The sequence below is a fragment of the Malus domestica genome, chromosome 08 (assembly GCF_042453785.1).
Source record: "Malus domestica chromosome 08, GDT2T_hap1".
NCBI classification, from domain to species: Eukaryota; Viridiplantae; Streptophyta; class Magnoliopsida; order Rosales; family Rosaceae; genus Malus; species Malus domestica.
In genome coordinates, this window is record NC_091668.1 from 1,519,896 (window position 1) to 1,546,542 (window position 26,647).

Genomic DNA, 26,647 nt, shown 5'->3' on the forward strand with positions numbered 1-26,647 from the left:
GTAATGTGGTACATAAGTTGCTAAGTAGAATGACATACATATTATAAAGTATTAGGACGTATTGAAAACATGAGGAGCAAACATATAATGACTATTCATTCAAGTATTTAACAAGTATCTTACATGTATTGAAAAAATAAAATGCAAAATGAAAATTATATATTTTTTGTCTAAGTGAGAGTCACGATCTAGGCAGGTGCTTAGGTAAGTCTAGATGGGTGCCTAGACGAGTTTAGGCGGGTTAGGCACTCGTCTAGACTCGCCTAAACACCCGCGTAGATCGTGACTCTTACTTAGACATCAAGTTCATGGACGATTTATGTTACAATTTGTGGTAGAGTCATCGAGTTCATGGTAGGATCGGGATTAACAGTGTTTAGGATGTAATAGTAGGTATAACACCGGTGATGGGAATTTCACCATGGAGGGGCGGCACGAACCAGGATCCTTTCCTGAGCAATTCTCTAGGGATCTCGCAATCTTGTTCGTTCATCGTATATCGTATGGTCAGAAATCATTTAAAAATTAAATTTTAAAATTCAAATATGAATAGTACCTAACGAAAACTGACCGCACGATATAAAATGAACGGACAAGATTGCGGGATCCCTAGGATCCCTAGGGAATTGCTCAGGAAAGGATCCTTGTTCGGGCGGCACATTCTCCATGGGAAGGGTTCATAAATTATCTATATACTAAAACCCGGTGGAAAAGTACTGTTTACCAACAGTAAAATGACGGAATTGCCCTCAATCAACTTTCCTTGCCCCGTAGTTTTTCCGTCTTGGCACAGTTAAATTACACATTTGTCCACGTTGGCCGCGCGTCCATCATGGTCTGAGCCTCTACCTCGACTGCAGCTTCTCGATTTTTCCATCCGTATCCAGTTCTCTCGTTCGCAAATCTCTGCTTCCGTTTCTCTCAACTTGCCTTCTGTCACTCTCAAACGCCGGGCAAGCTATCGACCACCCCTTATCTACCTTCTTCTTCTTCTTCTTCTTTCGCTTCATCCTGTGCAAATCTGAGAGACGCCTACCACAGTTGCTTCACTGGGTCCTCTCAGCATAAAATTAGTTTTTATTATTACCCTTAAACCCTAATCTCTCTCTCGCCTCGCTCTAAAATCCATCTGAAAAAGGTATAATGGGTATTGTTTCTGTTTGCAGGTTGTACTCGGCAAAGTCTGTGAAGGACCAATAAATGGATTCGAAGATGAACCAAGTCAAGGGACACAGAGCTCAGAGTATCGGAGGTATAAATTGGCTGCCCTGAAATTTTTTTATTTAATTAATTTCAACAGGTATCTAAGAAATTCTTAGTATGAATAGTGTCTGTGTTGAGTCCCTGAGCATCTTGATTTTTTATATTAAATGATCTCTGTAGTGTCTGTATATTTGTGCATCCATGCATTAAAATGATTTCTGTCATTCATTGTTTCCTATATCCGAATTTAAATCTATTTAATTTTTTAAATTGATCTGGGATGTTGAGAAATTGGAGCTCTTCTGGGGTCAAGGCCATTTTGATTTGGGGATCTGATGCGAAGAAAATGAAATAAAATTTGGGTTTTGGATTGATGTGGTGTTTGGTTTTATTTCCTGTTATCAGTGCTTACCACCTGTTTGAGAAAATGTATTAAACATTTCTTTGGGCTTTTTTTTCTTCAGATTATCTATATGTTTCGAATGTTTTTTGGTTTGTCATGTGTATAAGAATGTGAAATAGACTATCTGAGGTAATCAATTTGAACATAGCATATAGAACCTTTTGAATTCAGGTTGTCTCCTTTTTCCTTTTATCTTTCTATTTATTTATATTGGGATTGGTTAATTTTTTTTTTCTTCCGGATTAGAGATTTTAACCTTCTGCACTTCAAATTTGAAGCACGCTGTAGTACAGAGTATACAATTCCTTGCTGGCTATGAGGTTTGTTATATGTTTATTTCTTTGTTCCACTTTTTTAGTTAAGGGTTCTTTTTTATTTGACTTAACTTTGATTTTTGAAATGGTCCCTGCTGCTGCTAATGAAGATTTTTCAAGAGGGTTTTGCCTTTCTGAAGAGTTACTTTCAAGGATAAAAATGAGTGTTCCAAAGAAAGCTAGGAGTTCCGGTGATGAAATTGAACTTATCTTCTTGGTAAGGAGTCTTCATTTTTTTTGGTTTTTAAGATGATAAAAAATTATTTGTTTTCTTATTTGGTCTTTTGCCAAGGGATTGAGTTGCTTTTGCGACGGAGACATTTCAGAAGAGAATGAGACTTTCCATGTAAGATAGAGATGATACAAAACTGTAAATGGATGTCTTATTATCTAATTAGGTTCAGTTTGTATTTAATACATATAATTGTATTGGTAGGTCCGGAGTACTTTCTCTGCATGCTTAGGGTAAATTGTTTGCCTATTATGGGAGCAACTATTCCGGGGTTGATTGATAGGGTGAATATTGAATCTGTCGACATTAAAGGGACTTGGTTAGTAAGGCAAAAGTTCAGTTACTTTATTTTCACGGAACTAAGAGAATAATTTTATTCTTGTATCAAAGATTCATTCATGATCACATATTTATGTGCACAGGTCTTTGATTGGTGGTGACCCATAGCAACAATTTGCAATGTGCTATGAATGTTTGCAGATGTGCTTCAACGTTGAGGTCAATTAATTTCTAAACTCATGATTACATTGACTAGCCTAATACCTAGGTATAATGCAAAAGAGTGTAGCCTTAACCACACATGTGCATAATGTTGTTTTTACTAATCGAAGCAACTGCTGACGTTGTTGTAAACTTTGCTTCTTCCTTTATTCTTTCAACGTTGAGGATTATTTGGTTGTTTTTATACAATCAAAAGTTGGTCATGAAACGTGAGTGATACGTTTCTATACAAGTTTCGGTGGGGCACCCCATAGAAAACAAATTTTCTGTTTGTGTAGCAATGTAGTTGAAAGCTACCATATTTTCTGTTTATGCTGAGCAAAACTATGATCAACATCAGCTATATCCATAGAAAACAAATCATCCATTGTGTCCTTATTTGTTATGCTACTTTTTTTACAGTTTCATAGAAAACAAATTGATCGCTTTCACTTTTGGAAGCAACTAAACTCTTTTACCAAATCAAAATCTCTTTTTCAAGTTTTAATATTTCACTTTATTTTTTTGTTTTTGCCTTTTTGAATGGGTAGTATTGTTATTTTGGAGACATGCTACATGAATGCATTTATATATTGTTGTATTAACAAAATATAAATTTTCAATTTCAGATAGAAATGAGTATATTTCCATTCCAAAGTTTGGGTCCATTTGAAGCTAGCAAAAAAATTAAGTTTGTGGAGCAAAAAATTAGATATTTTCAAATCTGATTTTCAGTTTTCTCATTTACACTGCATATTGGTTGATGCATTGATAAGAAAAATATCTACTTACACTTTTCAAATGTAAATATTAGTTAACTAATTTTTTAGTTTAATGGCTGTTTGTTTGGATGCATAAAAATCTTCTTTTTTTTCAAATGTCCTTTTGAATGGATAATCAAATCGATATAGATTTTGTTTTTATCCTTTGCTTTATCTGTTTATCTTACTTATTTGAGCTAAACGCAAATCCCACTATTACATAGTTAAGCCTGAAATTAGAACACAATTTCTTTACATGAAACTGAAGTTTTCTCTAATTGAGAACTTTCTTTTTGTTCAAATTGTGTTACAAATTTTGTGTTTTTTTTTTCTTTTAACAGGACTTAAAAGAGATCAAGTATGCAGGGGATTGGTAGGATCAACATATAAGAGGTAGAGGTCAACTCTTTCTCTCATGTTAACTTCTACTATGATCTTTTTGTTATTAAATTTTGGTGGAAAACATTGTTTAGTATAAACCTTATCACAATACAATAGGAAGATGGATTAGAAATAGAGAGGTGTTAATTTGATTTTCTGTTTACTTTAGCGATTCTGGATAATGATCATGAATGTTGGTGATATTGCATCTCTGTTTTTTTTTTTTATCTTTTACACCACGATTATGCATATTGTTTGTTTCAAGCATGTTATTGTGATAGCTAAATGATTCATATTGCAGAACATGCTTACAAAATTATAGCTTTAACTGATCACTCATCTTTAATCTCTCTCCCTCCCTCTCACTATTGCAGTAACTCCCGTTGTATTCCATTTGCTTTTTTTGCTGCCGGTCTGCAAGTAAATCTTTAATTTCCATACAAAGTTTGCATTTTTCTATTCCTGACACAATTATTTGACACTAAGTTTTTAAGTTGGTGTGTGAGTGCATTTTCCACTGATCTTTCTGTTGAACTCTCACTAAGTTCCGATTTTGATCGCAATATTCTTTGAATTTTCTCCTCTGTCCTATGTTCCACTTATTTCAACTTCCAATTTCTCCACACTAAATCTTCATGGTTTAAGGGCATTGTTCTCATATTATATTATTTTATTTATTTTAACAAAATTGTAGACGGTATACTTCTTCCAAAATAAGAGAAAAAAATGTGTGATTGTCTGCAAAACACTTACCAAAGACAGAAATATAATATGTAAGTATATCTTTTGTATGTTTACATTTTAAATTTTCCAGATTGGGTAATGAATATGATTAAATTTATTCCAGCAGCTTCTATCATGCAAATATGATTGATAAACTTGACGTTTATCCCATTAACTTTCTCTCAATGCATGACATGTTTTTGGTTTTCTAGCTGCTGAGTATGGAACGCCAAAGAACCCACTTAATCAGGTAGCTCCACATATTTTGAGAGATTTTTTTTTTTTGAAATTTAATTTTGGTTAGTTGTATATTTCGATTTTGCTTCTCTTGAGGTAAAAATGAGATTATCGACTCTCGCTAAATAACTGTCTTTCGATTTGTTTTCATTTTATGTGTTCCTTCAATAAACAGCTACATATCAACATCAACAGCATCAACGGTGTGTTGCCAATTCAATTTGCAAGGAAGCTTTTGAAAATGCTCAGGGAGAACAAGAGGTCAGAAATTTCGTGTGGATTTTATACTTTGGAAAACGTTCTACTCCTGTGTATATTTGATTTTTATGAGGTCAAATAGGTTATGTATTAGTTGTGTGTGTTGATGTAGGGATGTTGGGTTGTTTGAGTTGATCCTAGCTGATTTTGATATTACTGATTCGTCAGTGTAATTAAGTTGATTGAATTCGATTTTGAAGCTTGGGAAGAGAATTGGTTCTCAAAGTTTGATTTTCATGTGTTTGGTTTTTTTGTTTAATCAATTCTTTGCTGAAAAGTTGTATTCCGTTGAGCTACGATTTTTCGTACGTCGGCTTTATCGATTTAATCTTTGGTACATGAACATCTTTCTAACGTTTTCAATGTAAATATTAGTAATCTTCTATCACAATGAGCAATCTTTTATATCTTTCAAACATAATCTTTCTCCCGCAACAACGCGCGGGTAGCATTTTCTAGTTATCTATTCTAAAGTTGAGGAGGGATTTGACAGTAGCTAAGCTACAGTCAAATGATTGGCTCTCGATTTTTCTTTATTTACATCAGTACCATCATATCTCGGGCTGGGTTGGAAGGTAATTATCAAAAGTTAGGAGAGTAATTTTGTCCGTAGGGTTTGGGATGGATTGGGTGGCTTAGCGCAAAGAGAGGGAGATGGAGAGAGAAACGGTGTTGTCATTCGGTGAGGGTTTCGGGGATGGGAGGCCATGCTGCCTCTGAGATAGAGATAGAGAGTGAGGGAGACAGAGCGACAGAGAGAGAGAGGGAGACTGAGGAGTAGGGATCGCTGCTGCTGACGACTTGGTCACTGACTCAGATCTCCTCCTCAACGCCAATGCCCACCGAGTCCAGTGTCTCGCTCTCCAAGCTCAAAGAAGGTAGCTTCGCCGACATGATCGATAAAGCTTTGGAGAACGAGTTCAAAGAGAATGATTAGAACGAAGGTTAGCAGTAGATCCGATGTTCTTCCTCTTTCTATGAATTTTGGTTCAAATTAGGGTTTTAGGTCGAAACCCGAAACGAAGAGAGAAGAAAATATGAAGGATCTTTGGATTTTATGTTTGGCTGAGAGGAAAAGATTACAAATTTGTTAAGAAAAGTTCGTTATGGCAAAATTTCATTCTTAAAAATCCATCAGATCATGCTTAAATTGTTAAATGCACACTCTCTTCTTTCTGTCTCGCAGTGGAACTCTCTCCCCCCCATACTCAACCCTCTGTTTCTTCTCTGTTTAATCAATTCTATTAAGACCAATATTAGTTGTGAGATTAAGAAATTTCGTAAATTGTTTTCGGTTCAAGAAATTTCTTCTCTGTTTCTTCTCTGTTTAATCAATTCTATTAAGACCAATATTCTTTGTTGGTCCGTGAGATTTTCATTAGTATTGAGTATAGTGGTTTTTGTGGCAGGTTTGCATGGAAGATGAGAAGACGATCTCTGTATCCTTCGAAACACGTATTTCGGAAAGCTTGATGATTCGCCTATGTTTCGCAAACAGGTTTGTTCTTTTCTAAATGTTTATATTTAGTCTATTTACACTCAAGTGTTAAGTCATGCTAATATAGATGTATGCAGGTTATCTGTTTTCACCATAATTTTCCTATAATTTATGAAGAATGTATAGGAACGACAATGATTGAGTGGATTATGTGAGTCTCACCATATAAACAGTGGATTCCACCTGATTGTACCCCCTCTCAAAACATAGTTTGGGTGGATTAACTAAGATATATGTAGTTAATCTTTTTGTTTGTCTATGAGTCATGGTTTTGAATTTTTGATGGTTGGTGACTAATAATGTAACATATAATTAATGGGACAGGCAGTGGCACATATTTGGACAGGGCTTGGAGAGCCGGACCCCAGATGGTGTATGCGTACACCAGCATGACCAAGGTGGTTGACCCTGCCGGCTGGAGCGACGATAACCACCCCGAACGTGACAAGTAAGCAGATTATGTCGATTAAAACATTATTAAGCGTTTTCATATGATTAGTTTTGAGAGTTAATAATATAATTTGAAAATGCAGAAATGTGGCCTACAAAGAGTACAAGTGCATGGGTCAAGGTTTTCGGGACCCTTGATTTTTTAACGTGCAAGTCATCAACAGAAAATCGTGCAACTTGGTCTTTGACTCCTTTGGAGGAACTTCCACTTTCACTGGGTCCTGCTTCATTACTGTATTGCTCACATGTTTTCTTAATCACGTCTCGTTGTACAGTTTTTCATTCCTCAAAATCACAATTGGTAATATCCTCACACAAAGAAATGCTTCTGTTGGAATATTGTTTCATCATTCGGTTGAGCTCTTCTTCTGTATCTTGTTCATACACTGTTCGGACTCCGCACTTCTTCACCTTCAAGCCTGTCTCGCTTGTGAAACGATACCGAATCTGATCCCAACATTTCTCCTTCCCATGCTGGGTCTCATTGATAGATAGAAAGGCCAACCAAAGGTGATCTGATGCTACTTCCTCGGTAAGCAAATAACTAAAAGGGTACTTAGGAGTGTTTGAACCAAAATTGATCAAACATGTAATTTGATGCCTATGATGTCTTAACCATTTTACTCCACGATTGGGAGCTGAAATATTTTGAGAACCTACAAATAGAGCGCAAAAAGCAAACCCCACCGCCTTGCTATTGCTTGAGTGCGAAGGTAGCTTCTCAATCACCGAATCTCCCATGCTTTGGTTATTAAACCACTCAGGAATTTCACTTCCAGGAATTACTATATGCCAACACTGAGGGAGCTCCTGCACAAAGGAACAACGTAAATAAATGTACACAACTAAGGAGACGAGGGAGGATAGGAGAGAGAGAAATACCTTTTTGAATGTCTTTAGCATTGAATACATTATGGCATTGCAACCTTGATTTCCACCCAAACTGAAGCAATTGTCAAAATGGCTCCAAAAAGTTCCTAATCTGCGAGCATCTGGAAAGGCTGGCAGTTGTTGAAGCCTTTTGCAATTTTTCAAGTAAAAAGACTGCAGCTTAGAAAGCCCACTGATGCTTGCAGGAAGGCTAACAAAATGGTTTCCGCTAAGACTTAGCATTAGTAAAGAGGACAAGAAACCAATATCCTCGGGAATTGCTCCTTCACAAAGACTGCAGTTATCGAGAATTAATTCCCGCAGCTTAGAAAGCCCACTGATGCTTGCAGGAAGGCTAACCAAATGGTTTCCGCTAAGATTTAGTGTTTCTAAAGAGGACAAGAAACCAATATCCTCGGGAATTGCTCCTTCACAAAGACTGCAGTTCTTGAGATTTAAATACTGCAGCTTAGAAAGCCCACTGATGCTTGCAGGAAGGCTAACCAAATGGTTTCCGCTAAGATTTAGCCTTACTAAAGAGGACAAGAGACCAATATCCTCGGGAATTGCTCCTTCACAAAGATTGCAGTTCTCCAAATTTAAATCCTTCAGAAAGCATAAATCTTTCAACGAAGCTAAGACCACACTCGCAGGGTGAGAAATCTTTGCTGGAAATTCACCAAAAGTGAAGAAGAAACGCCATGATCTAGCTGGTGGTGCATTACTTCCCATAAAATTTGATAGTACCAAATTTTTCACTGAAACAAGGGAGGATTCCGTCTCTCTCAAAGCAGTTCCACTTAAATCAATCTCCTCCAAACTCCTACGTATAACTGAGGAAGGGATTTCCTGAACAACAGTTCGGCTTAAAGAAAGTCTCCGGAAATTTTTCATTTCTCCAACAAATTCTGGAATCTTTTTCACTTTTGAGCAGCCAGAAATGTCAAATACTTCAAGAGATTCCATTTCTACCTTGTTTGGGAGACTCATAATACTTTTACAGTCTTTAAGATTTAAAATTCTAAGCCTTCTGAGAAACGCAATGGATGAATGAATCTTAGCTAAATTTGTACAACCTTCAAGAACCAGCTTCTCGAGATTTTGAATACTTGTGAAATCTGGGGTCCTTGTCAAGTTGTGGGAGTAACTTAGATCGATAGACTTCAACTTGTCCAAGCGCTGTACAAAATAGAAATGTTACAACAGTTCATGTTCAGAAACTACAATTATTGTAATTGACAAAGTAAAAATCAATTGTCCAATCATCTACCTTTATTCCATCCCAAAGGTGATCAATTTTGCTATGCCGCAGACTAAGTTCTGTAAGTTCATCCGGTTGAAAAATTGGTGGTAGACATTTGGAGGGATACCAGCTCCATTTGAGAACTTTTAAAGCATTCGGAAGATGCTTGGGGCCCTTAGAAAGGCTCACATCATGAATGTCGAGCAACCTCAGCTTACACATCTTAGTGAATGCTTCAGGATTCCAGTGTGCCTCTTCAAATTTACTCAAGCGTAAGACTATGCCTTCAATTGCCTCTGATCCCTGATAAATAAGATTAAAGGCTCTTACCATGTTAAATAGTATTATAGTGTCCTATACAAGCTTTGGTATTTTCATTTTCATTTTAAATAGTATTATAGTGTCCTATACAAGCTTTGGTATTTTCATTTTCACGCAACTTCTTACCGTATTCTTGGTAAGCACATGCAAGATATCTTTAGGAAGCCACAACCGACTACGACCACCTGGCTCATCGTAAGACTCTTGTCGAACAATCTCCCATGCCATTTCTTGTATCAAATCATGCATAGACAGAGAATTGTATGAAATATACAAGAGAGATTTCTCAATAAGAACTTCAATCACAACGCGAGCGCCAACAAAGCCACAGTTTTCTAGTCCTTCAATTACTCGCTCCTTTTCACAAGACTTATGGAAACATGCAATGTCAAGGAAGATTCTCTTCTCAAACTCATCTAGTCCATCATAACTTATTTTCAATGTTTCAATAATTTTCCTATCAGGAGCTTGCTTCAGTTTATCTAGTGCACTCTTCCATTCATCTCGACCTCTTTTGTACAAAAAAGACCCTAAAGTTTTAAGAGCTAATGGAAGACCACTTGCATAATTGATGAAACATTTAGACAGTTCTAAAAAATCTTCTTCCAACTCATCATCTTTAAAGGCTTTCCGACTAAAGAGAAAAAGAGCTTCATCTTGGGTTAATGGCTTAACCTCATATACCATCTCTATACCATGTTCAACTAACAAACGTTCATCTCTAGTTGTAACGACGACTCTACTCCCAAAACCAAACCACTCTTTTTGTTTGACCAACTTTTCCAGTTGGTCTAATTGATCCACATCGTCGAGTACGAGAAGAACCTTTTTATTACGTAAACACCTACTTATACTAGTGATTCCACTATAAGCATTCCAAATTTGTATGTTATTTTCCCCTAAGATTTCAGAAAGAAGCTGCTTTTGTAGATGAACTATACCATCCTTAGAGCACACCTCTCTAACATTAGCAAGAAAGCAGCTACCTTCAAAATCATGAGAAATTCTCTCGTAAACTAATCTAGCTAGGGTTGTCTTACCCACTCCACCCATCCCCCATATCCCTATAAAGCGAACATCGTTTGCATCTGTTTCTAAAAGCAAATCTATTTCCTCCAGTTTAGAATCGATTCCGACAAACCTCTCTGAGGAATCCAACATTGACAACGTAGGATGCACTTCCTCCCATAGTGTATTGACGATTCCTTGGATAAGCTCTGTTTCATACCTACAAGAAGAACAAACAACGTAAGTAAAAAATCATCACATCCTAAAATAAAGTGCAACGTTGAAACTCAATAGTAAAAAATTGTTCTTCAGCTATAAACGTCAGTTGTTGCCTCATGCTTACCTACAATCCTTTGAATTCCACCCAGCGAGATTAGCCACCCTTTTTAACGACTTTCTCCACTCATTTACCTCCTCCATGTGTTCTCGATAATTTACTTCATGTTCCGCAAAGGCCTCCCCAAAACTCCCTCGTTGATGGCGTACATCAGAAGGATCCACGCCATAAAAAATGGGAAAAATTCTCTTTTTCTCTTTCATGCAACGAACAATATGAGTAAGTTCTCGCAAACACCAACTTGAAGAAGCAAAGTTCGTAGAAAGAACTATGATTGCAGACCTTGATTGGTCAATTGCCTTCAGGAGCTCTGGATTGATATCTGTCCCGCTTTCAAGTTCTGGTTCGTCCCTGAAAGTCCTGATTCCTCGCGCCTCCAACTGTTTGTATAAATGATCTGTAAAACCCCGGCGGGTGTCTTCACCTCTGAAACTCAGAAACACATGGTATTTCCATGGAAAAACTGCAGAAGCAGAAGCCCGGGCCATTTGGCTGCTCAACGCAGATCGGAAGTGTTCCAAGCAATCAGCTCTAAGCACTGAAGTGACACTTGGACAAGCCGACGATATGCCCCGGACACGGATTGGACACGGTCAGGACACCCGTCAATGGGTTGGAAACACCTCCGATACGGGTTGAAATATTTTGAGGCAGTTTTTGAAATCTTGAAATCTTTGGGGCAATTTGGAAATACAAAAACCGAAGCCTAAAACTTCAGTCTCTAATCTAATCTGCGCCTCCCTCCTCTTCTCCCACACTTTCGAAGCGGTGGATGATCTCAAATGGTTGGCTGGTGGAGCGAGGAAGGAAAGGAAGAGAGGTCGAGGTGAGAGCAGCAGAGAGAGAAAGCAATGTGAAGGATAGAGAAAAAAAGAGGATCTGATGGAGATAAGGGGAAAAGAGAGAGTGGTGATGGAGTTGGTGGGAAGGGTATCATATATAATAAAAATAAAAATAGAAGTAGAAAAGAAGACGACGAAAGTACTTAATTTCCAAGAAAGACTTGGTTTAAGGTGTGTTAGTCAGATTGGATTTTGATTCAACGCATCAAAGCACATGCTGCTAATTATTTTTTTCTTCTTTAATTTATGGGCCCCTCACCACTCTTCTTCCTTCTTTACTGTCAAAGTCACCTCGTCCTTTGATTGGAGCTCAAATCTTTCCCAGCCTCTCTCTACCACAGACATCACACCCCACCCACAAACATTTATTTATTATTTATTATTTTGTTTTGTTTCAAAATTTTTGTAATTAGTTAAATAGGAGATTAAAAGTCTTGTTTTAAAAAGATAAATATATTATTAACATTTTTATTAAATGCTTGGTGGAGAAATAAGACACAATGAAAATATCGGTACTCTTCTTTAGTTTTTGGGTATATTGCATTATCTCTCAGGTTGGCTGAAATTACAATCTCATCCAACATTTTAAAAACAATGAGAAAATCATAGCAATGGGCATTTAACTTGAACCGGTTCATCAATTAAAAATTCATGATCATTGGTCCCTTAACACATCAAAAAGTTAATTATGGTCTTTTTTTATCAACTTCGGGATTCCGTCAAGTTGAGTCATGCTAGAAGAACTATTGATACAATTGGGTAAAAATTAAAGAACCATTTCTCCAATTGAATTAAAATTGAGGGACGATTAATTTCTACAATTTTTCTCATTTATTTTTTCATATTCTCCCTTAATTCAACCTCAGAAACTCAGAAACACATGGTATTCCCATTGAAAATTTGCAAGAAGCTAGGGCCATTTGGCTGCTCAACCCAAATCGGCAATGTTTCAAGCAATCAGCTCTAAGCACAAAAGACTAGAAGTTATTTGCCAAATATTTCAACCTCCAAACTGATGGATTACTATTGAATAACTAAAATGATGAAAGGAAAAGATGATTCAATGTTAATTGATGAAAAGAATATGATAAGTGGAAAAGAAGACGACGAAAGTAGTTGGAACGTCATCTTTGAAAGTGATGGAGTTGGTGGAAAGGGAATCATATATAATTTCCAAGAAAGATTGACGATGTTGCGTTCTGCCATTCTTTACTTTGTTTAATTGAATAGTTTGATTTTAACAATTTTTAAAAAATAATCTATTGCGTTTCTTCAAATGAATTTCCCTCTATCATATCACTTGGGAACTACTTTGTCTCTTCCTATCTATTCAGTTTACACTACTGCAGTTGTCAGTTACCACCAAATTGTTTCTTTCCATATTGTAAGAGTGTGTTCAGGGAAATGAGGTATAAATTAAGACAAAATTCGACATTGACAACCTTAGCTGACATTAATTTGTTATCCATTTATTCTTAGATTTAGAAGTGGTACTTAAATTTTCACACAAACTTAGATTAAGTCCCTAAACAAAAAGTTCGTTAATTGAGGTCTTAGAATTTAGCAAATGTGCACTATTGGACTTTGAGTGAGATTTTCATCAATTGTATGTAAAATAACATAGAATGCACAATTAGTCCCTAAACTTTGACCCTAATTTAGATTTGGTCCTCAACAAACATTTAGAATTGATACGTGAGATCTACTTGTACGCCATATCATCAGCTTAACAAAAGAAATTTACAAAAGTTAGTGGCAAAAACCAATAGTACACACTTTGTTAAATTTATTGAACTGAGGACAGTTTTTGAAAGACCTGACAAACTGAACCAAACCTTCTTTGTTATATTATGAATTTTCTTTATTATTTTTTATATATGTAATATTTATTATATTAATTGCCATATTTTTTTTTTTTTTTTTAAAGATTTGTTGTGTCTATTATCCGGTTGTGAGAATTTAAGAGATTCTCTAATTATATCCTTTCATCATATATCGTACGGTGAAAAATTATTGTAATTTTTTTATTTAAAAGTGAATATAAACAATACTTGATAAAAACTGGTCACACGATACACAATGAACAGATGTAATTAGAGGATCTCCTCGAAATCCTCAAAGAGGATCCAGTTGGATCCTCTCTCGATACGTTGTGATTGGCTCATATAATGCTGTGCTGGCAACAATTGAACAATGTGGTCGGTGGAGAGGTCACCTTTCGTTGGGATATTGAAAGATGCAGACCATGTGGAGTGTTACAGAAGAAAAGCAAGAGTAGACTTGCTTTTTGACTTTAGAAGCATTTGACTAGAGAAGCTAGTGGATGAAAGGTGATTGATGCCTTTGGCTTTTTTTTAATGCATGGAAATGCTTGCGTTGGGGTATGCTAGCCGAGTGAGAGGGCAGACATCAGGGAAGCATCCAAAGAGATGGCTAGAGCATTTGGCTCTCCCATGGGCACGGTTGAGAGAAATCAAGAGAAATCAACAGTGAAAGGTCTCTAGTGAAATAACTTGTGGGATAGAGTAAGGTTCTTGGGAAACTTCTCTAGGTGGATGTACAAGATATTTAGAATTAGGTTATGTCGATTTAATTTATGTGCAACTTATGCTATTATTCTCGTAATAAAGAACAATACCTGATAAATGTTATTGTTGCTATTAATATTAAATTTTCCAGTTAATACAACTCATTGTCGTTTACTAATATATTATGTTCAACATGTGGCAAAGAAAGTCTTCTTTTAAATCCATATTATATATGTTACATTATCCCATGCAAACTCACAAACACAAAATTGGACATTATTCTTTGCAACCAAACATCCATTCAAAAGGCTCAGAGAAAAGCAAAACTGGACCTTTCCCAGAATGACCAGAAAACTTGTCTAGGGATGATTTCGTGTTCCACAGGATCGAATAGCATTACAACGAGCCTTGAATCCACTACCTAGAAAATAGAAATGCTAGAGTTTAATTTTGAGAGACTTCATGTACTAAAGCCTGCACAACAGATACTCATAGACCTCATAGTAAGTAGATCAAGATAAAAATAGTTTTAGGATTTCAAACATTCTTCTTTATTATTCTTCTCCCTTTTGGAGGTGGTAATATATATACAATCATATCTCTTGTAGTAATAATTAATGACTCCTAATCAAATTAGGAAATACAATAATAAAGGACCAGTTCTTCCTGTCCATTATTTTCTCCAAGAAATTAATTACCGAGTTATTGACAACTTCTTTTTCATTTTTCTTTAAATGAAAAAACTCCGAACCAATCAACATAAAAAGGGAGGTAGAGAGAGGCTAGCTTCGTGTAAGAGATGAGGAATTTTCTAGTTGGTTTAGGTGTGTTAGGTGAAAGTGAAATAGGAGAGAAACAGGCTATTTTTTAACTTTTGTTAGGCTTGGACAAGATCAAGGCTGACCTTGAGAAATTGGGGGCCCTAGGCGAGCCTTCGAGTTGGGGCCCTAAAGTTCTTTGATACCCGACTCGTTGTACATTTATATGCATAAGAAAAGGTTTCGCTAAATACATGAAAAGGTTCATTTCTACATCAAAAATCATTAGAGTTCATATCCAAAGAAAAAAGATATGCAAACATTACTTAAATATTACACGTCTCACGTTTTTAGACGCAAATGTGCTAATTACGTTGAAATAATCTAACTTTTCAACCAATTATTTTTCAATTGACAAAATAGCTAACCCATTCAATCTTTCTTGTGGCATAGTTGATCGAATATACGATTTGATCAACTTTAATTTTGAGAAACTTCTTTTGCAGAGGCAACTGTAACTGATATGGTTAACAAAATACGATAAGCAACCCATGCATTCGAGAAACAACCATCTATTTGTCTTATATATTTCAGCACTTCCATTGCTCGATTTATTTCTTTCGGCAAAGTTTCTCACAAGATGCTTAGCTCTATAAATAAGTCGTTTCCATCAATATCAGAATGCTCACCATGTTTCGCATAAACAATAAGCATTAAAATAAACAAATCACAAACCCTAGAATCGAAAATTTTAATTATATTTACAAACACAGCACCCACTCACAAATTAAATTATAGAACAAAAAGCAGAAGAGAAGAAAAGCATTGATCGGTGACGGTGAAGAGATTACCTGACCTCTGTAAGTGGGAAAGAATCGATTCGCAGGTGCTGACTTGCGTTAAATTCCGAAAAAAAAGAAGTTGAATTGTTGCTAAAGTTGCACCCCACCCAAGTCACTTTGTACGCCAAGTTTCAAGACAATTATATTTAAATATTTTATTAAATTCAAACTCTAACTATATATATATATATATATTATACACACATATTTAAAAAGAAATATTTTGGTCCCCCCCCCCCACCCCCACCCCCACTCAAAACGCTGCACGGCAAGTTCCAAAAAAATATTTATAATCTCATATTTGGATGTTTTACTCAAACTACAAAATTATACATACATACATATATATATATATATAGAAAATTGTTATTGGCAGTCTAAAATTCTCATTCTACATTCCAAACTTTCTATATTCGAAAAGAAAAATACACTTGTATAAGAGTGTATGATGAGATTTTTGAAGTGTCAATAACACTTCCCTAACACTTCCCTATATATAAAAAAAAATAAAAAATTTGGGGGCCTTCCCGAAGTGGGGGCCCTAGGCGGCCGCCTACTCGGGCTACCCTCAGGGTCGGCCCTGCGAAAATGCATACCTTGAATTTGATCGAGCGGACCACTGTCATTGTTGGTATCAGCCAGCCTTGCTAGTGGTGGTAGCGTGTTGCCTTCCTCGTAAAAAACAACTCTAGTTCCCACTGGTCTATGGATATTGATCTTTAACTTCTTGAAAACCCGAGTTGATGCTGTACAATGCGACCTGCGAGTCACATAAGTATTATGGGTTCAAAGTTCGTCGGCCGGAAGTGTGCCGACGAGGACGTCAGGCCCTTAAGAGGGGTGGATTGTGAGATCCCACATCGCCCAAGGAAGTGGATCCTATAAGCCTTATATGTATATTCTCATCTCTACCTAGCACGAGACCTTTTGGGAACTCACTGACTTCGGATTCCGTAAGAACTTTGAAGTTAAGCGAGTTCGCGTGAGAGCAATCCCATGATGGGTGACCCACTGGGAAGTTCTTGTGTGAGTTCCCAGAAACAAAACCGTGAGGCCGTGGTTGGGGCACAAAGCGGATAATATCGTGCTACGGTGGAGTCGAGCCCGGGATGTGGTGGGGGCCCGAGCCGGGATATGACAATTTGGTATCAGAGCCAGGAGATGGACCCGTACTGCCACGTGATTAGGTGGGTCCCCGTTTGGCCCCACGCGATGGGTGAGTCTCGACATGGCTCCACGTAGGCCAAAGATGCCATGTGATTGGGTGGGTTCCCATTGGCCCCGCGTGATGGGTGAGTCCCGACATGGCTCCACATGGTTGCCGATGTGTGGATCTCCACGTGTGACCCATAAAATGGGGTCTCACGTGCGGGGGAGTGTTGAAACTCAGTGTGTCCCACATCAGACATAGGGAAGAAGAAAGAGCAGTTTATATAGAATTACCCCACTCTAACTAACATCGAGGCCTTTTGTGATAAAACCCCACACATGAGGATTGTGCAGGTGGTTAAGTGGGGACAATATCGATGTTGTTGGAGTGTGCCCTCGGCCCGTCGACCTGAAAAATTCTACAAATGCATCCACTATTACTAAAGCTGGACAAGATCTTCTTCGATAACCAAGTCATGTTTAGCTTATAGTTTTTGTTGACTCCATGAAAACTGAAAACAAAAAACTATAGAGTAAATTGTACAAATGGTTCCTCAACTTTAATCAAATTGGAGCAATGGTCCCTCAACTAAAAATCCATTACTTTTGGTCCCTCAACTTATCAAAACGTGCAGCTATGGTCCCTCAACTAAAAATCCATTACCATTGGTCCCTGAACTTTAATTCAAGTTGAGAAATGATCCTTTAACTTTAACCCAATTGTAACAATGGTCATTCCAATATAACTCGTTTTGACAAATTTTTTGATATAGTTGACGAAAAGAACCATAATTATACACTTTGATGAGTTAAGGGATCCTAATTATATAAATGGTCATTCCAACATAGCTTATTATGACAAAATTGATGAAAATGACTATAGCTACACATTTTGATAAGTTGAAGGACCAATGGTAATGGATTTTTAGTTGAGGGACCATTGCTCCAATTTGATTAAAGTTGAGGGACCATTTGTACAATTTACTCAAAACTAAAATGTTATCATACTGCCCTTTAAGCTAATCATCTGAGTTAAAACAAGTATAAAATATGCAAGAAACTTACAAAATATGTTCAATTTTTCTTCCTTCCCCTTCTGCGGCATGTGCTATATCATTTGTTAGAAGAGGATCTTTATCCCCTTCCTCGTCACTAGAATAACCAAGATCAAGCTCCTCTTTACGAAGCAGCTCCAATTCATTGTCCTTGTCCAAATGCTCTGGTTCAACAGTGGGAGATAGTTCTGATACTTTCTTGGATGCGGACTTGATTTTGTTGTTTAAAAAGCGGATTCTGGGGGTCGATGCAAGACCTATCGATGCAGAAAACTCATCAATTGGTAGTTTTGTAACGTCGAAAATCTCTTTGTCCTTCTTGTCAACAGACTTCAGATACGTTTCAAAGGCATTTTGAGCCAGACCGTGTAGATCTGGGTCTTGGACTATAGAATCTGCCAACTTTCCAGACACTGATTGCACTACGTTCTTGTTAAGCTGAGAAATCAGTGGAACAGCTAATTTAGCGTAGGCCACAAATCAATGGCAGGAACAATAGAAAGATGTGGAAAATAGAGAAAAAGTACAATCACTTTACCTTTATTTCCCGTATAGGTATTTTTGCCGCTTGTAATTTCTCAACCATTTTTTCTTCCGACGGCATCAGAAATAAAAGTGATTTCCCTACCGAGTCATAGCGTGCGGTTCGACCAACTCTGTGTATGTAAGATGCAACATCTCCTGGACAATCCACCTGCACATGCGAAAAAGATGCAACATCACAAATTCCATCAGAGCTTCCCTTTACCTTTCTAGCTTATGGTGAAGACAAAAACTCACCTGAACAACCCAGTCGACTCCCTGGTTGAAGTCAAGGCCTCTTGAAGCCACATCAGTCGAAAAAAGTACTGAAGGTTGTTTACTAAACTCTGAGGCCGTTGCCATTCTTTTAAGTTGATCCAACTTACCATATAAAGCCATCAAGGATATTCCAGGACGAAGTGTTGTAAATGCTTCATATACAAATTGTACCTATAAATACACCAATTCGACAATCATACTTAGTAAATCATGGATCGGTAGCACGTGAAAAATGTACATGAAGTATTATTCAGCAAATATGATTTTTCAAAAAAGTGTACTTTAACGAATCATTAAGAAATGTACAAAAGACGATAACATTTATCAAAAAACACAAATTTACATAACACAGGTCGACTTACCTGCTTTCTGGTTGATAGAAACACTAGAATCCTAGATTTTAGATTTTTTTTTTATGAACCTCCACAACATGTCTAACTTTTTGTGAAGAGGAACGATGACAAATGTTTGCTGCAAATTACTAGGAGCGGCTGTCGCAGACTTCTCATGCACGTTTAGAAATTCTGGATCCTTCAAACATAGAGCTGCGAGATCCTTAACATCCTTCGGGTGAGTTGCCGAGAAGATTAAGGTTTGCCTTTGCTTCGGTAGCTGTGAAATGATTGCATTCATCGTCTACTTAAAACTTGGATCGCTGAGCATACTATCCACCTCGTCAAGGACAAAAACCTGTTCCACAGCCGTGAAAGTCCACCCAAATCAGCAGTAAAATAAATACATACATACGCGCGCGCGCACACACACACACATATATATATATAGGAGAAGCTTCATAATAGGGATGCCTTTTCTACTAATCATGGAAGGGGATTGCATGTAAGATTGCATATGAGCCCAAACATGTAATGCTATATGGTAATCTGAACCGTTCAATTTTGAATCATTAAATGGTCAAACGGTCTTGGATTTTGACGATTTTTTGTAAGGATGATGTTGGATAATGGCCAAATTAGTGGCCAAGTGGACAACAAGCCAACTCTCCTTTGGGCTATTAAACAGACCAAAAGAATGAAGGACATAATGATGTGGGAACATCATTAGGAGGTTTTCCTTTATGATGTGGCCACATGAGTGACAATTATGATGTTTGTTCCTTTTGTTTATATTAAGGCATTTGGTTATGCCTTTGGTTTTGGGGGTTGGGAACGGCAGATTAGAGAGAAGAAGAGGTGGGATACTGTTTTCTATCCTCCATTTGTGCCATCATTCATTCTAAGATATTGTGCTACATTTTGTGGCTTTTGGAGAGAAGAATTTGATATGTGTTTCTTCTTCTCCATTTGTCCTTTGTATGAGTGAGAGCTATTGGGTTTGAGAGTTAAAACTCTATTTGTAATCTCCTTTTGATATTAGTGGAATTTCCTCGCCGTCTCGGAACTGGACGTAGGCTTACGCCGAACCAATATAAATCCTTGTGTCATTTGGATTATTTGTCTTATCATATTTTGCCGTTGTAGCTTATTGGTTTCATATTTGAAGCTTCCGCACAACAGATGATTCTTAGAAGGGTATCTAAAAACTAGATGGTTTTGATTATTGAAGCCGACTGTCGGAGTGCCCTGAACAATGGATCCCTCTTAAGAAAGGGGTCCTACATATATAGAGACAATGGAGAAATACTACTGTCATGGATACCCAAAAAAAGGGGACAACTTGAGTTCCAAGATAAAAGACTTGACGGTTTGAGTTGCACGAGGTTAAGTGAGAACAAGTTTGAGTTCCAAGCTAGTGTGGATGTAATTAAGTCAAAGAATAAAGCAAATTAAGAAGCAAGAAGCAACTGCAGATTCAATACAATATTACTGAAAGAGATGATAAAGTCGACCTGAAGCTGTGAACAGTCAAAATGCGGCGTTTCATCCATGTGCTGAAGAAGCCGGCCGGGCGTGCAAACCAATATGTTGCACTCATTTACGAGTGCCTTCTCTGCTTCAACATGTTTTCCTCGGCGACCTCCAATTAGGAGGGCAGCACTAAAACTATGGTGCCTCCCCACCAGTCTCAACACATCAAATGTTTGACTGGCTATTTCCCTTGTTGGAGAGATTACGATGCTGCCCACCCCATCGTGAGGACACCATCTCTCTCTGTACAATTTTTCCACAATCTAAAAACAAGGCAAAGGCAACTAAGTTCTTAAATTGTTTAATAAAATAAAAAAAATAAAAAAAAACCAAAAAGACGACGCCACCCAACAGACTTACCGGAATAACAAAAGCAAGAGTCTTTCCGGAGCCAGTCTTGGCAGCACCGCGAACATCTCTGCCGAATAAGGCGTGGGGCAAACACGCCCTCTGAATATCGCTCATTTGGACATAGTTCTTGGATTGGCGTAAGGCGTCCTTGGTCTTCTTAGAGATGGGCAGCTGGTCGAACCTGGTGGCGCCGGCGTAGCGCGAAAATCTTGTGGAGTCGAGGCGGCCAGCGCGGGCGTCCAAGGGCAAAGCGGGGAGAGATGTGGGGTTGGAACCACGTTCGGGTTGCTGGGATTCGATCCACGATTTCAGAAGCTCGACTTCCTGGAGCTCCGAGTGTTTACTTTGCATGCGAGATTTCTTTGATTTGGGTTTTCTCATTGTCGCTTCGTTGGTTGTGTTTCTACTTTGAACTGTGGAAATACGATCAGAGAGTCAGAAACTGACAGATGCCAAGATCGACAGAGAGAGAGAGAGAGAGCGAGCGAGAGGCAAAGGTCTCCAAGGTAAATGGTAGGGTTTAATAATAAGGAAAACTGAACTTGAAAACTTTGAGTTTTATCGATAAGAGAAAAATAAAACGTAAATAGTATCATGATTAACTTTTTAATATCAAAAAATGTGATTTTTTGTTAAAATGAAGAATCGGAAGCTTTTCTTTAAAATTCTTTTTAATAAAATAGAATAAACTTGTAAATTTGGGCCGGGCCGAGCAGTCCAGCCGTCCAACCGGGCTATAAGATTTTAGGCCCATAAGTTTACAGGTTGCTCCCTATAAAAGCTGCAATGCAGGGGATTATAACCCAAAAGCCAAGACAGCGTCCCCGTCTCTTGACTCTGCGGTGAAGCTTCAAGTCTTCCTGGCCAGTGACAAACAAAATCCCTAAAAACTATGGGCGTCGAGAAGAGAGAGAGAGATTCGACGGAGGAGGAGCGCGGGAACAGCAGCAGCAGCAGTCGGATGGATACGGGGAGGGCGGAGGCTCCGGTATGGCTGATGAAGTGCCCGGTGGTCGTCGCCAAGTCGTGGAGCTCCCACAACCCTTCCGATCCCCACCCGATCGCCAAAGTCGTCCTCTCTTTTGACCCCCTCCGCGCCGACGACCCCTCTGCCATGGAGGTTCTTATTGCTTTCTATCAATTCGATCGCTTGTCGGAGTTATTGATATACAATTTTGAATTAGGGTTAGAAATTTGAAGGATTTGGGGTTAGTTCAGTTGACTAGTAGCTTAATTGAGGTTATGACTAGTGATTTTAGAGCAAAACCCTAATTGTTGTTATGCTCTGCCACTGATTGATTGGTTTTCGAATGCTCCGTTTGCATTCTGCATTTGGTTGATTATGATTTCTGGTTTTGCAATCAGTTCAAGATGGAGATGCCTGGCTCCGCGGCTGCAAATTTGCCACAAAGTTATTCCTTGAATATGTTTAAAGACTTCGTTCCCATGTGCGTTTTTTCGGAAACAAATCAAGGTGAGGTTTAGGAATTCAATTTGCTGACACTCGTTGTGTTCGTAGATTTCCTTTCGTAAATATCTAATAGAGTTGAGATTCTTCATTTTGTTTACCGCACATTTAAACGAATGATCAACTCCTTTGATTGCAAAAATTTCTTCTCTTTCACGATGTGTTTAGGGTTTAAGATGAAGAAGAGGTTTATGCAGGGTTTAGACCACTGCACATTAGAAAAAATGCCGAAAATTGAGTCTTGGGCTGTATAAATTGATTGGTTCCAAGACATATGATGCATCTATGTTATAGATAATATGCAGGGTGACCTGCAGAAACTTGTTCCCTGATAAGTATAGCTCTATTGATGGCCAATTTGTTCATCAAGTCATAAGTTATATCTCCTGCTTTTGTTTTCCTGCTCACCATTTTACTACCCCCTCTCTTCGATGTACACCGTTTAGTATTGAGGTCGATAAAAATAGTCAAAAGCTTTTGCTTTCATTGTAGGCAAAGTTTCCGTGGAAGGTAAAGTGGATCACAAGTTTGATATGAAGCCTCACGGTACTAACATTGAGGAGTATGGGAAGCTGTGTCGTGAAAGGACAAACAAATCCATGATCAAGAACAGACAAATACAGGTACCATTTTCTTCCATGTGTTTCTGATACAGCAGTTCCGATGGTATATGAATAACAGATTTTGATTGTCTCTCTTGTTGCTTTTATTTTATTCCAAAGATGATCGACAATGACCGAGGAATACTTATGAGGCCCATGCCTGGGATGATCGGTTTGGTTTCATCCACCTCAAAGGTATCCGTTTGCTTCCTATTCATCCATTTCTACAAACTAATACCAAAACAAGGAATAATTTTCTTGAATTATCTATTTCAGGATAAGAAGAAAACGGCACCGGTTAAACAATCAGACATGAAAAGGACTAGAAGAGATCGTGGGGAACTGGAGGATATAGTGTTCAAGTTATTTGAACAAAAACAACCAAACTGGACCTTGAAGCAGCTGGTGCAAGAAACCAATCAACCTGCGGTTAGTATTTTAGTCGTTTTGTTTATGCTTAAGCTAACTGCTATACTCCGTATTTTCGAAAAATTTGGAATTAGTTTCATAAATGCGACCAATAATGCTTCAACTTTGCAATCTTACAATTTTTGGATGTTTCATCTGCAGCAATTCTTGAAAGAGATACTGAATGAGCTCTGCGTTTACAACAAACGGGGAACGAACCAGGGTACTTATGAGCTCAAGCCGGAATACAAGAAATCTGTTGAGGATACTGAAGAATAAGTTTTACACTCCGCCTAATCGAGCGTCATCCATCCATTGTTCTCTCGAGAACAGGAAGTCGAAAATGAATTAGCAAGAAGAATAGGCAGCTGGTTGTGTGGGGCAGCAGAGTAACAACATCAAGAAGAACTTTAACCCTCGAAACATTGGAGGCAATAGTCTAATTTTCTTTTTCCAACCTGAAATGTGCAACTATAATGTGTTTGATCTGACGAGAGAGATAAATGCTTCGATAAACTAAACTTTCGAGGCAAGCGTGTATAATTCTGTATCAGCTTGTAAGATAATACTTTCACTACGGTTTTAGCTAAATAGTTTAATTACTTTTGATACTTTGCTGGACAAATGAAACCATAGATGCATTGTTTTGTTGAATGATCTTGGATGCCTTGTTCGGTTGTTCCTCTGTCGTCGTTTTTGTTCACTCAAGTTTCGTCTCTAGAAACCTATCAATTTTATTTAAAATAAAAACTCTTATATCCATATATAAAAGTATTACATAGGGCTTAGTGATTTCTTAAGAAAAACAATTATTTTCTTTGGGTTTGAATCCGGTTTGGAAACAAAATAATGTGGTAATCAAGCGACTGTCGAATCTCGCTTTATTGTGCTTATCTAAATTTCAGTTTGTCTCAAATACAAGGAAATGGGTATAGAGAACAATGAATTCATAAAAAATAAAAGAGTATTCTTGGAAGTTTAGTAAATTATTCTGGGTGTCTAAAGAAATATGAGAGTAAATTGAGTGTTCAGAAAAACAAAGCTGTTCAAAGAGAAAATTTGGGTTTACACAAAACCATTCTAAACTTGACTACTTAAGGGCTGATTATCCAATTGATAATGATGTGGGCTATACGTACATGCTAACTGGCCTGCTAAAGGCCCAATCATCCCTATTGCAGAGAGACTTAAATTAAAATGGAGATGCCAAATTGACAGTGTCCTATACCCAAATCACGTGTTATTATGTGGTTTAACTTTTATACTTGGTCTTGCATGATCGGTTTGAGTCAATCAGCTTAACGTCTTTGTTTCATGTAAGCATTCTCTGATCATCCACAAATCATATTATCATTGTTACACTGGCGGAGCTACACCCACGACTACAGTGGGCTATCGCCTAGAGAGGATTTTAACAAACTGCAGCTATAATAGTTTATATATGAACTTCTTGTTGCATATTGTAGGTATAATAACTCATCCAAATCATGCCAAAACTAATAGTTAATGTGTTTCTTAATTTATAAATAATACTTTTTTTTGTCAAATAATACTTTTATTACCTTATATATAATTTTATTATTTTTAGGCTAAAAGTAAAAAATGGTAAATTAATACATAATTAGGTTTCTCCTACTCCCCATGCTTTTTACCCTATTCGTTCAAAACAAAAAAAAAAACCTCTACCCTATTCCACAAAGTTGCGTTGCTTTCCCAAGAAAAGAAAAACTATGAATCACCATCAAATTATTTTCTAATAAAATTCAACACTAGGTATGTTCTTCATCTCTTCATTTAACTTATTTCTTGATTCAATTGTTAGGTTAATTTTTTTTTAGTCCTTGAATTTGTCAATTAGGGTTAAAGATTTTGGGAATAGTCCATGTTTCATGGTTCTTGAATTTGTAACTAATAAAAAACGCTCGACAACAATATCAATTCTGATAATAACAAAAGATTTTAATTCCATTACAGATATCTACAACACAACTTGAATTGGTATCCCCTAACCTTTTTTTCCTTTGGGTACTTGTTATCAACAAAAGTGATAATATTTGTTCTCTTTCTATTGCTTTTTTGTCTGCATGTTTTATTTGTGTAAAAATTAATTGGAAAGTAATTAATAAACTCATTTGGATTAGTGCTTCACGTTCTTACTTTATGTAGATTATTATATAATTTTTGTAGGCAAAAAAAATATCATATGATTACATGCTAATAATTTTAGTTAGCCCACACAAGAAAAATTTTCTGGCTCTGCTATTACATTGTTAGTACAATGGTGGTTGTGTTGGTTATAAAGTTCTGAAAAGATATCTTACATAGTTTTTGTGAAAGAAAAAAATGTGCAACATCTGCTTTTTATTTTTATTTATTTATTTATTGATATAAGACTAAATTGATGAAGACAGATCGAAGAATTATAGTATAAAATGTAAAATGACTCAATCAAGCAAATGAAAACTCTGCATGTCTTTGACCGCTTTTTGAAAAAATGTATGATGAACATGTATGAAAATGGTATACGAAAACCTAACTGGTTGAAATGTTGAGAGCAGCGGCCGCCACTAGAACAACACGTAGAATATTTTGGATTCAAAATACCATGATGCCAATAGGGCATGGGGATATATATCTATAATTTTCTCCAATACCATCATTGCCCGCACTATTTCTATGCAAAAATGCATAGATATATATTATTACTCATGCCAAACAAAACAACTCGTTTCAATCTTGGCACACATGTAGATTCATCACGCATGTTTTCTTAATTAATGTCAAATTGTTTACAGTCGTTTAATAACCATTTTATTTTGTCTTTTTGAAAACTTACAAAAGTATTCAAATTTTGATTTTCAGCTTAAAAAGTATAAAATAATTACCAAACTAAGTTCCAGCTTCTCAAATTTTTTTATTAAAATAAATAAAAAGCGAAAATAAAAAATGAAATGTTTTCAATTACAGATTGATATGGTGTGAGGATACAAACCCTAATCAATTATTAAGTTCCTTGATTGTGCCGCGATTAGACCAGTGACCACGAGAGTCTAACAACTTGGAGTTTCAAGGCAACTGACATCCACTAAGCTCAGTGTGTGAGTTGATGTTTCAATAAAAATGCATGAAAATGCATGATGCCTATCTAAAACAAGGCTGATCACGATCGATGCCAGGCCTTGTCAATTGTCAAGCACCAAAGGCCACTCATTGTTTCAAGGTGTATATAATAGGATGATGAGGATTGACCAACTAGGAA

General features: G+C 37.1%; 3 protein-coding genes and 1 pseudogene across 28 annotated transcripts; 2 read left to right on the top strand and 2 right to left on the bottom strand.

Annotated features, from left to right (window-relative positions):
• Positions 1–722: 722 nt before the first annotated feature.
• LOC139198214 (pectinesterase PPME1-like) lies at positions 723–7,277 on the top strand. Of its 26 annotated transcripts, none has more exons than XR_011583503.1 (13): positions 833–1,252; positions 1,885–1,926; positions 2,031–2,137; positions 2,213–2,266; positions 2,357–2,471; positions 2,575–2,650; positions 3,735–3,786; positions 4,469–4,547; positions 4,710–4,747; positions 4,910–4,995; positions 6,402–6,490; positions 6,815–6,938; positions 7,024–7,277. XR_011583503.1 is itself a non-coding variant. In XM_070826564.1 (7 exons), exons 1-5 carry the CDS (start codon positions 4,060–4,062, stop codon positions 6,463–6,465), a joined length of 402 nt encoding a protein of 133 aa, XP_070682665.1. In that variant the 5' UTR covers positions 3,922–4,059; the 3' UTR covers positions 6,466–6,490; positions 6,815–6,938; positions 7,024–7,277. The 26 variants fall into 26 exon arrangements, 6 of the variants coding, with proteins under 6 accessions (XP_070682665.1, XP_070682666.1, XP_070682667.1 ...); XR_011583501.1 differs by having other exon boundaries at positions 876–1,252; positions 1,853–1,926; XR_011583497.1 differs by lacking the exon at positions 4,469–4,547 and having other exon boundaries at positions 723–1,252; positions 1,853–1,926.
• On the bottom strand, positions 6,986–11,721 carry LOC103402155 (disease resistance protein RUN1). The gene is made up of 5 exons (XM_029106479.2): positions 10,726–11,721; positions 9,501–10,602; positions 9,081–9,356; positions 7,823–8,989; positions 6,986–7,750 (listed from the first exon to the last, which is right to left on the bottom strand). The coding sequence occupies exons 1-5, from the start codon at positions 11,205–11,207 to the stop codon at positions 7,220–7,222; spliced, it is 3,558 nt and encodes a 1,185-aa protein (XP_028962312.2). The 5' UTR covers positions 11,208–11,721; the 3' UTR covers positions 6,986–7,219.
• Positions 11,722–17,778: 6,057 nt separating this feature from the next.
• On the bottom strand, positions 17,779–21,414 carry LOC103410464 (DEAD-box ATP-dependent RNA helicase 32-like; annotated as a pseudogene).
• Positions 21,415–21,706: 292 nt separating this feature from the next.
• LOC103420878 (transcription initiation factor IIF subunit beta-like) lies at positions 21,707–24,042 on the top strand. Its single transcript, XM_008358920.4, has 6 exons — positions 21,707–22,030; positions 22,276–22,384; positions 22,871–23,001; positions 23,101–23,175; positions 23,257–23,409; positions 23,551–24,042. Exons 1-6 carry the CDS (start codon positions 21,803–21,805, stop codon positions 23,665–23,667), a joined length of 813 nt encoding a protein of 270 aa, XP_008357142.3. The 5' UTR covers positions 21,707–21,802; the 3' UTR covers positions 23,668–24,042.
• The last annotated feature ends 2,605 nt before the right edge of the window (positions 24,043–26,647 follow it).

What these genes read in the sequence shown, in the direction of transcription:
- LOC139198214 (XM_070826563.1), top strand. Translation starts at nt 4,060, where the DNA reads ATGATTCATATTGCAGAACATGCTTACAAAATTATAGCTTTAACTGAT. An exon ending in TTTTTGCTGCCGGTCTGCAA is followed by an intron (nt 4,195 to 4,468) that starts GTAAATCTTTAA and finishes ACAAAATTGTAG; the next exon opens with ACGGTATACTTCTTCCAAAA. An exon ending in CAAAGAACCCACTTAATCAG is followed by an intron (nt 4,748 to 4,909) that starts GTAGCTCCACAT and finishes TTCAATAAACAG; the next exon opens with CTACATATCAACATCAACAG.
- LOC103402155 (XM_029106479.2), bottom strand. Translation starts at nt 11,207, where the DNA reads ATGGCCCGGGCTTCTGCTTCTGCAGTTTTTCCATGGAAATACCATGTG. An exon ending in ATGTGCTTACCAAGAATACG is followed by an intron (nt 9,357 to 9,500) that starts GTAAGAAGTTGC and finishes CTTATTTATCAG; the next exon opens with GGATCAGAGGCAATTGAAGG. An exon ending in ACCTTTGGGATGGAATAAAG is followed by an intron (nt 8,990 to 9,080) that starts GTAGATGATTGG and finishes TATTTTGTACAG; the next exon opens with CGCTTGGACAAGTTGAAGTC.
- LOC103420878 (XM_008358920.4), top strand. Translation starts at nt 21,803, where the DNA reads ATGGGCGTCGAGAAGAGAGAGAGAGATTCGACGGAGGAGGAGCGCGGG. An exon ending in ACGACCCCTCTGCCATGGAG is followed by an intron (nt 22,031 to 22,275) that starts GTTCTTATTGCT and finishes TTTTGCAATCAG; the next exon opens with TTCAAGATGGAGATGCCTGG. An exon ending in TCAAGAACAGACAAATACAG is followed by an intron (nt 23,002 to 23,100) that starts GTACCATTTTCT and finishes TTTATTCCAAAG; the next exon opens with ATGATCGACAATGACCGAGG.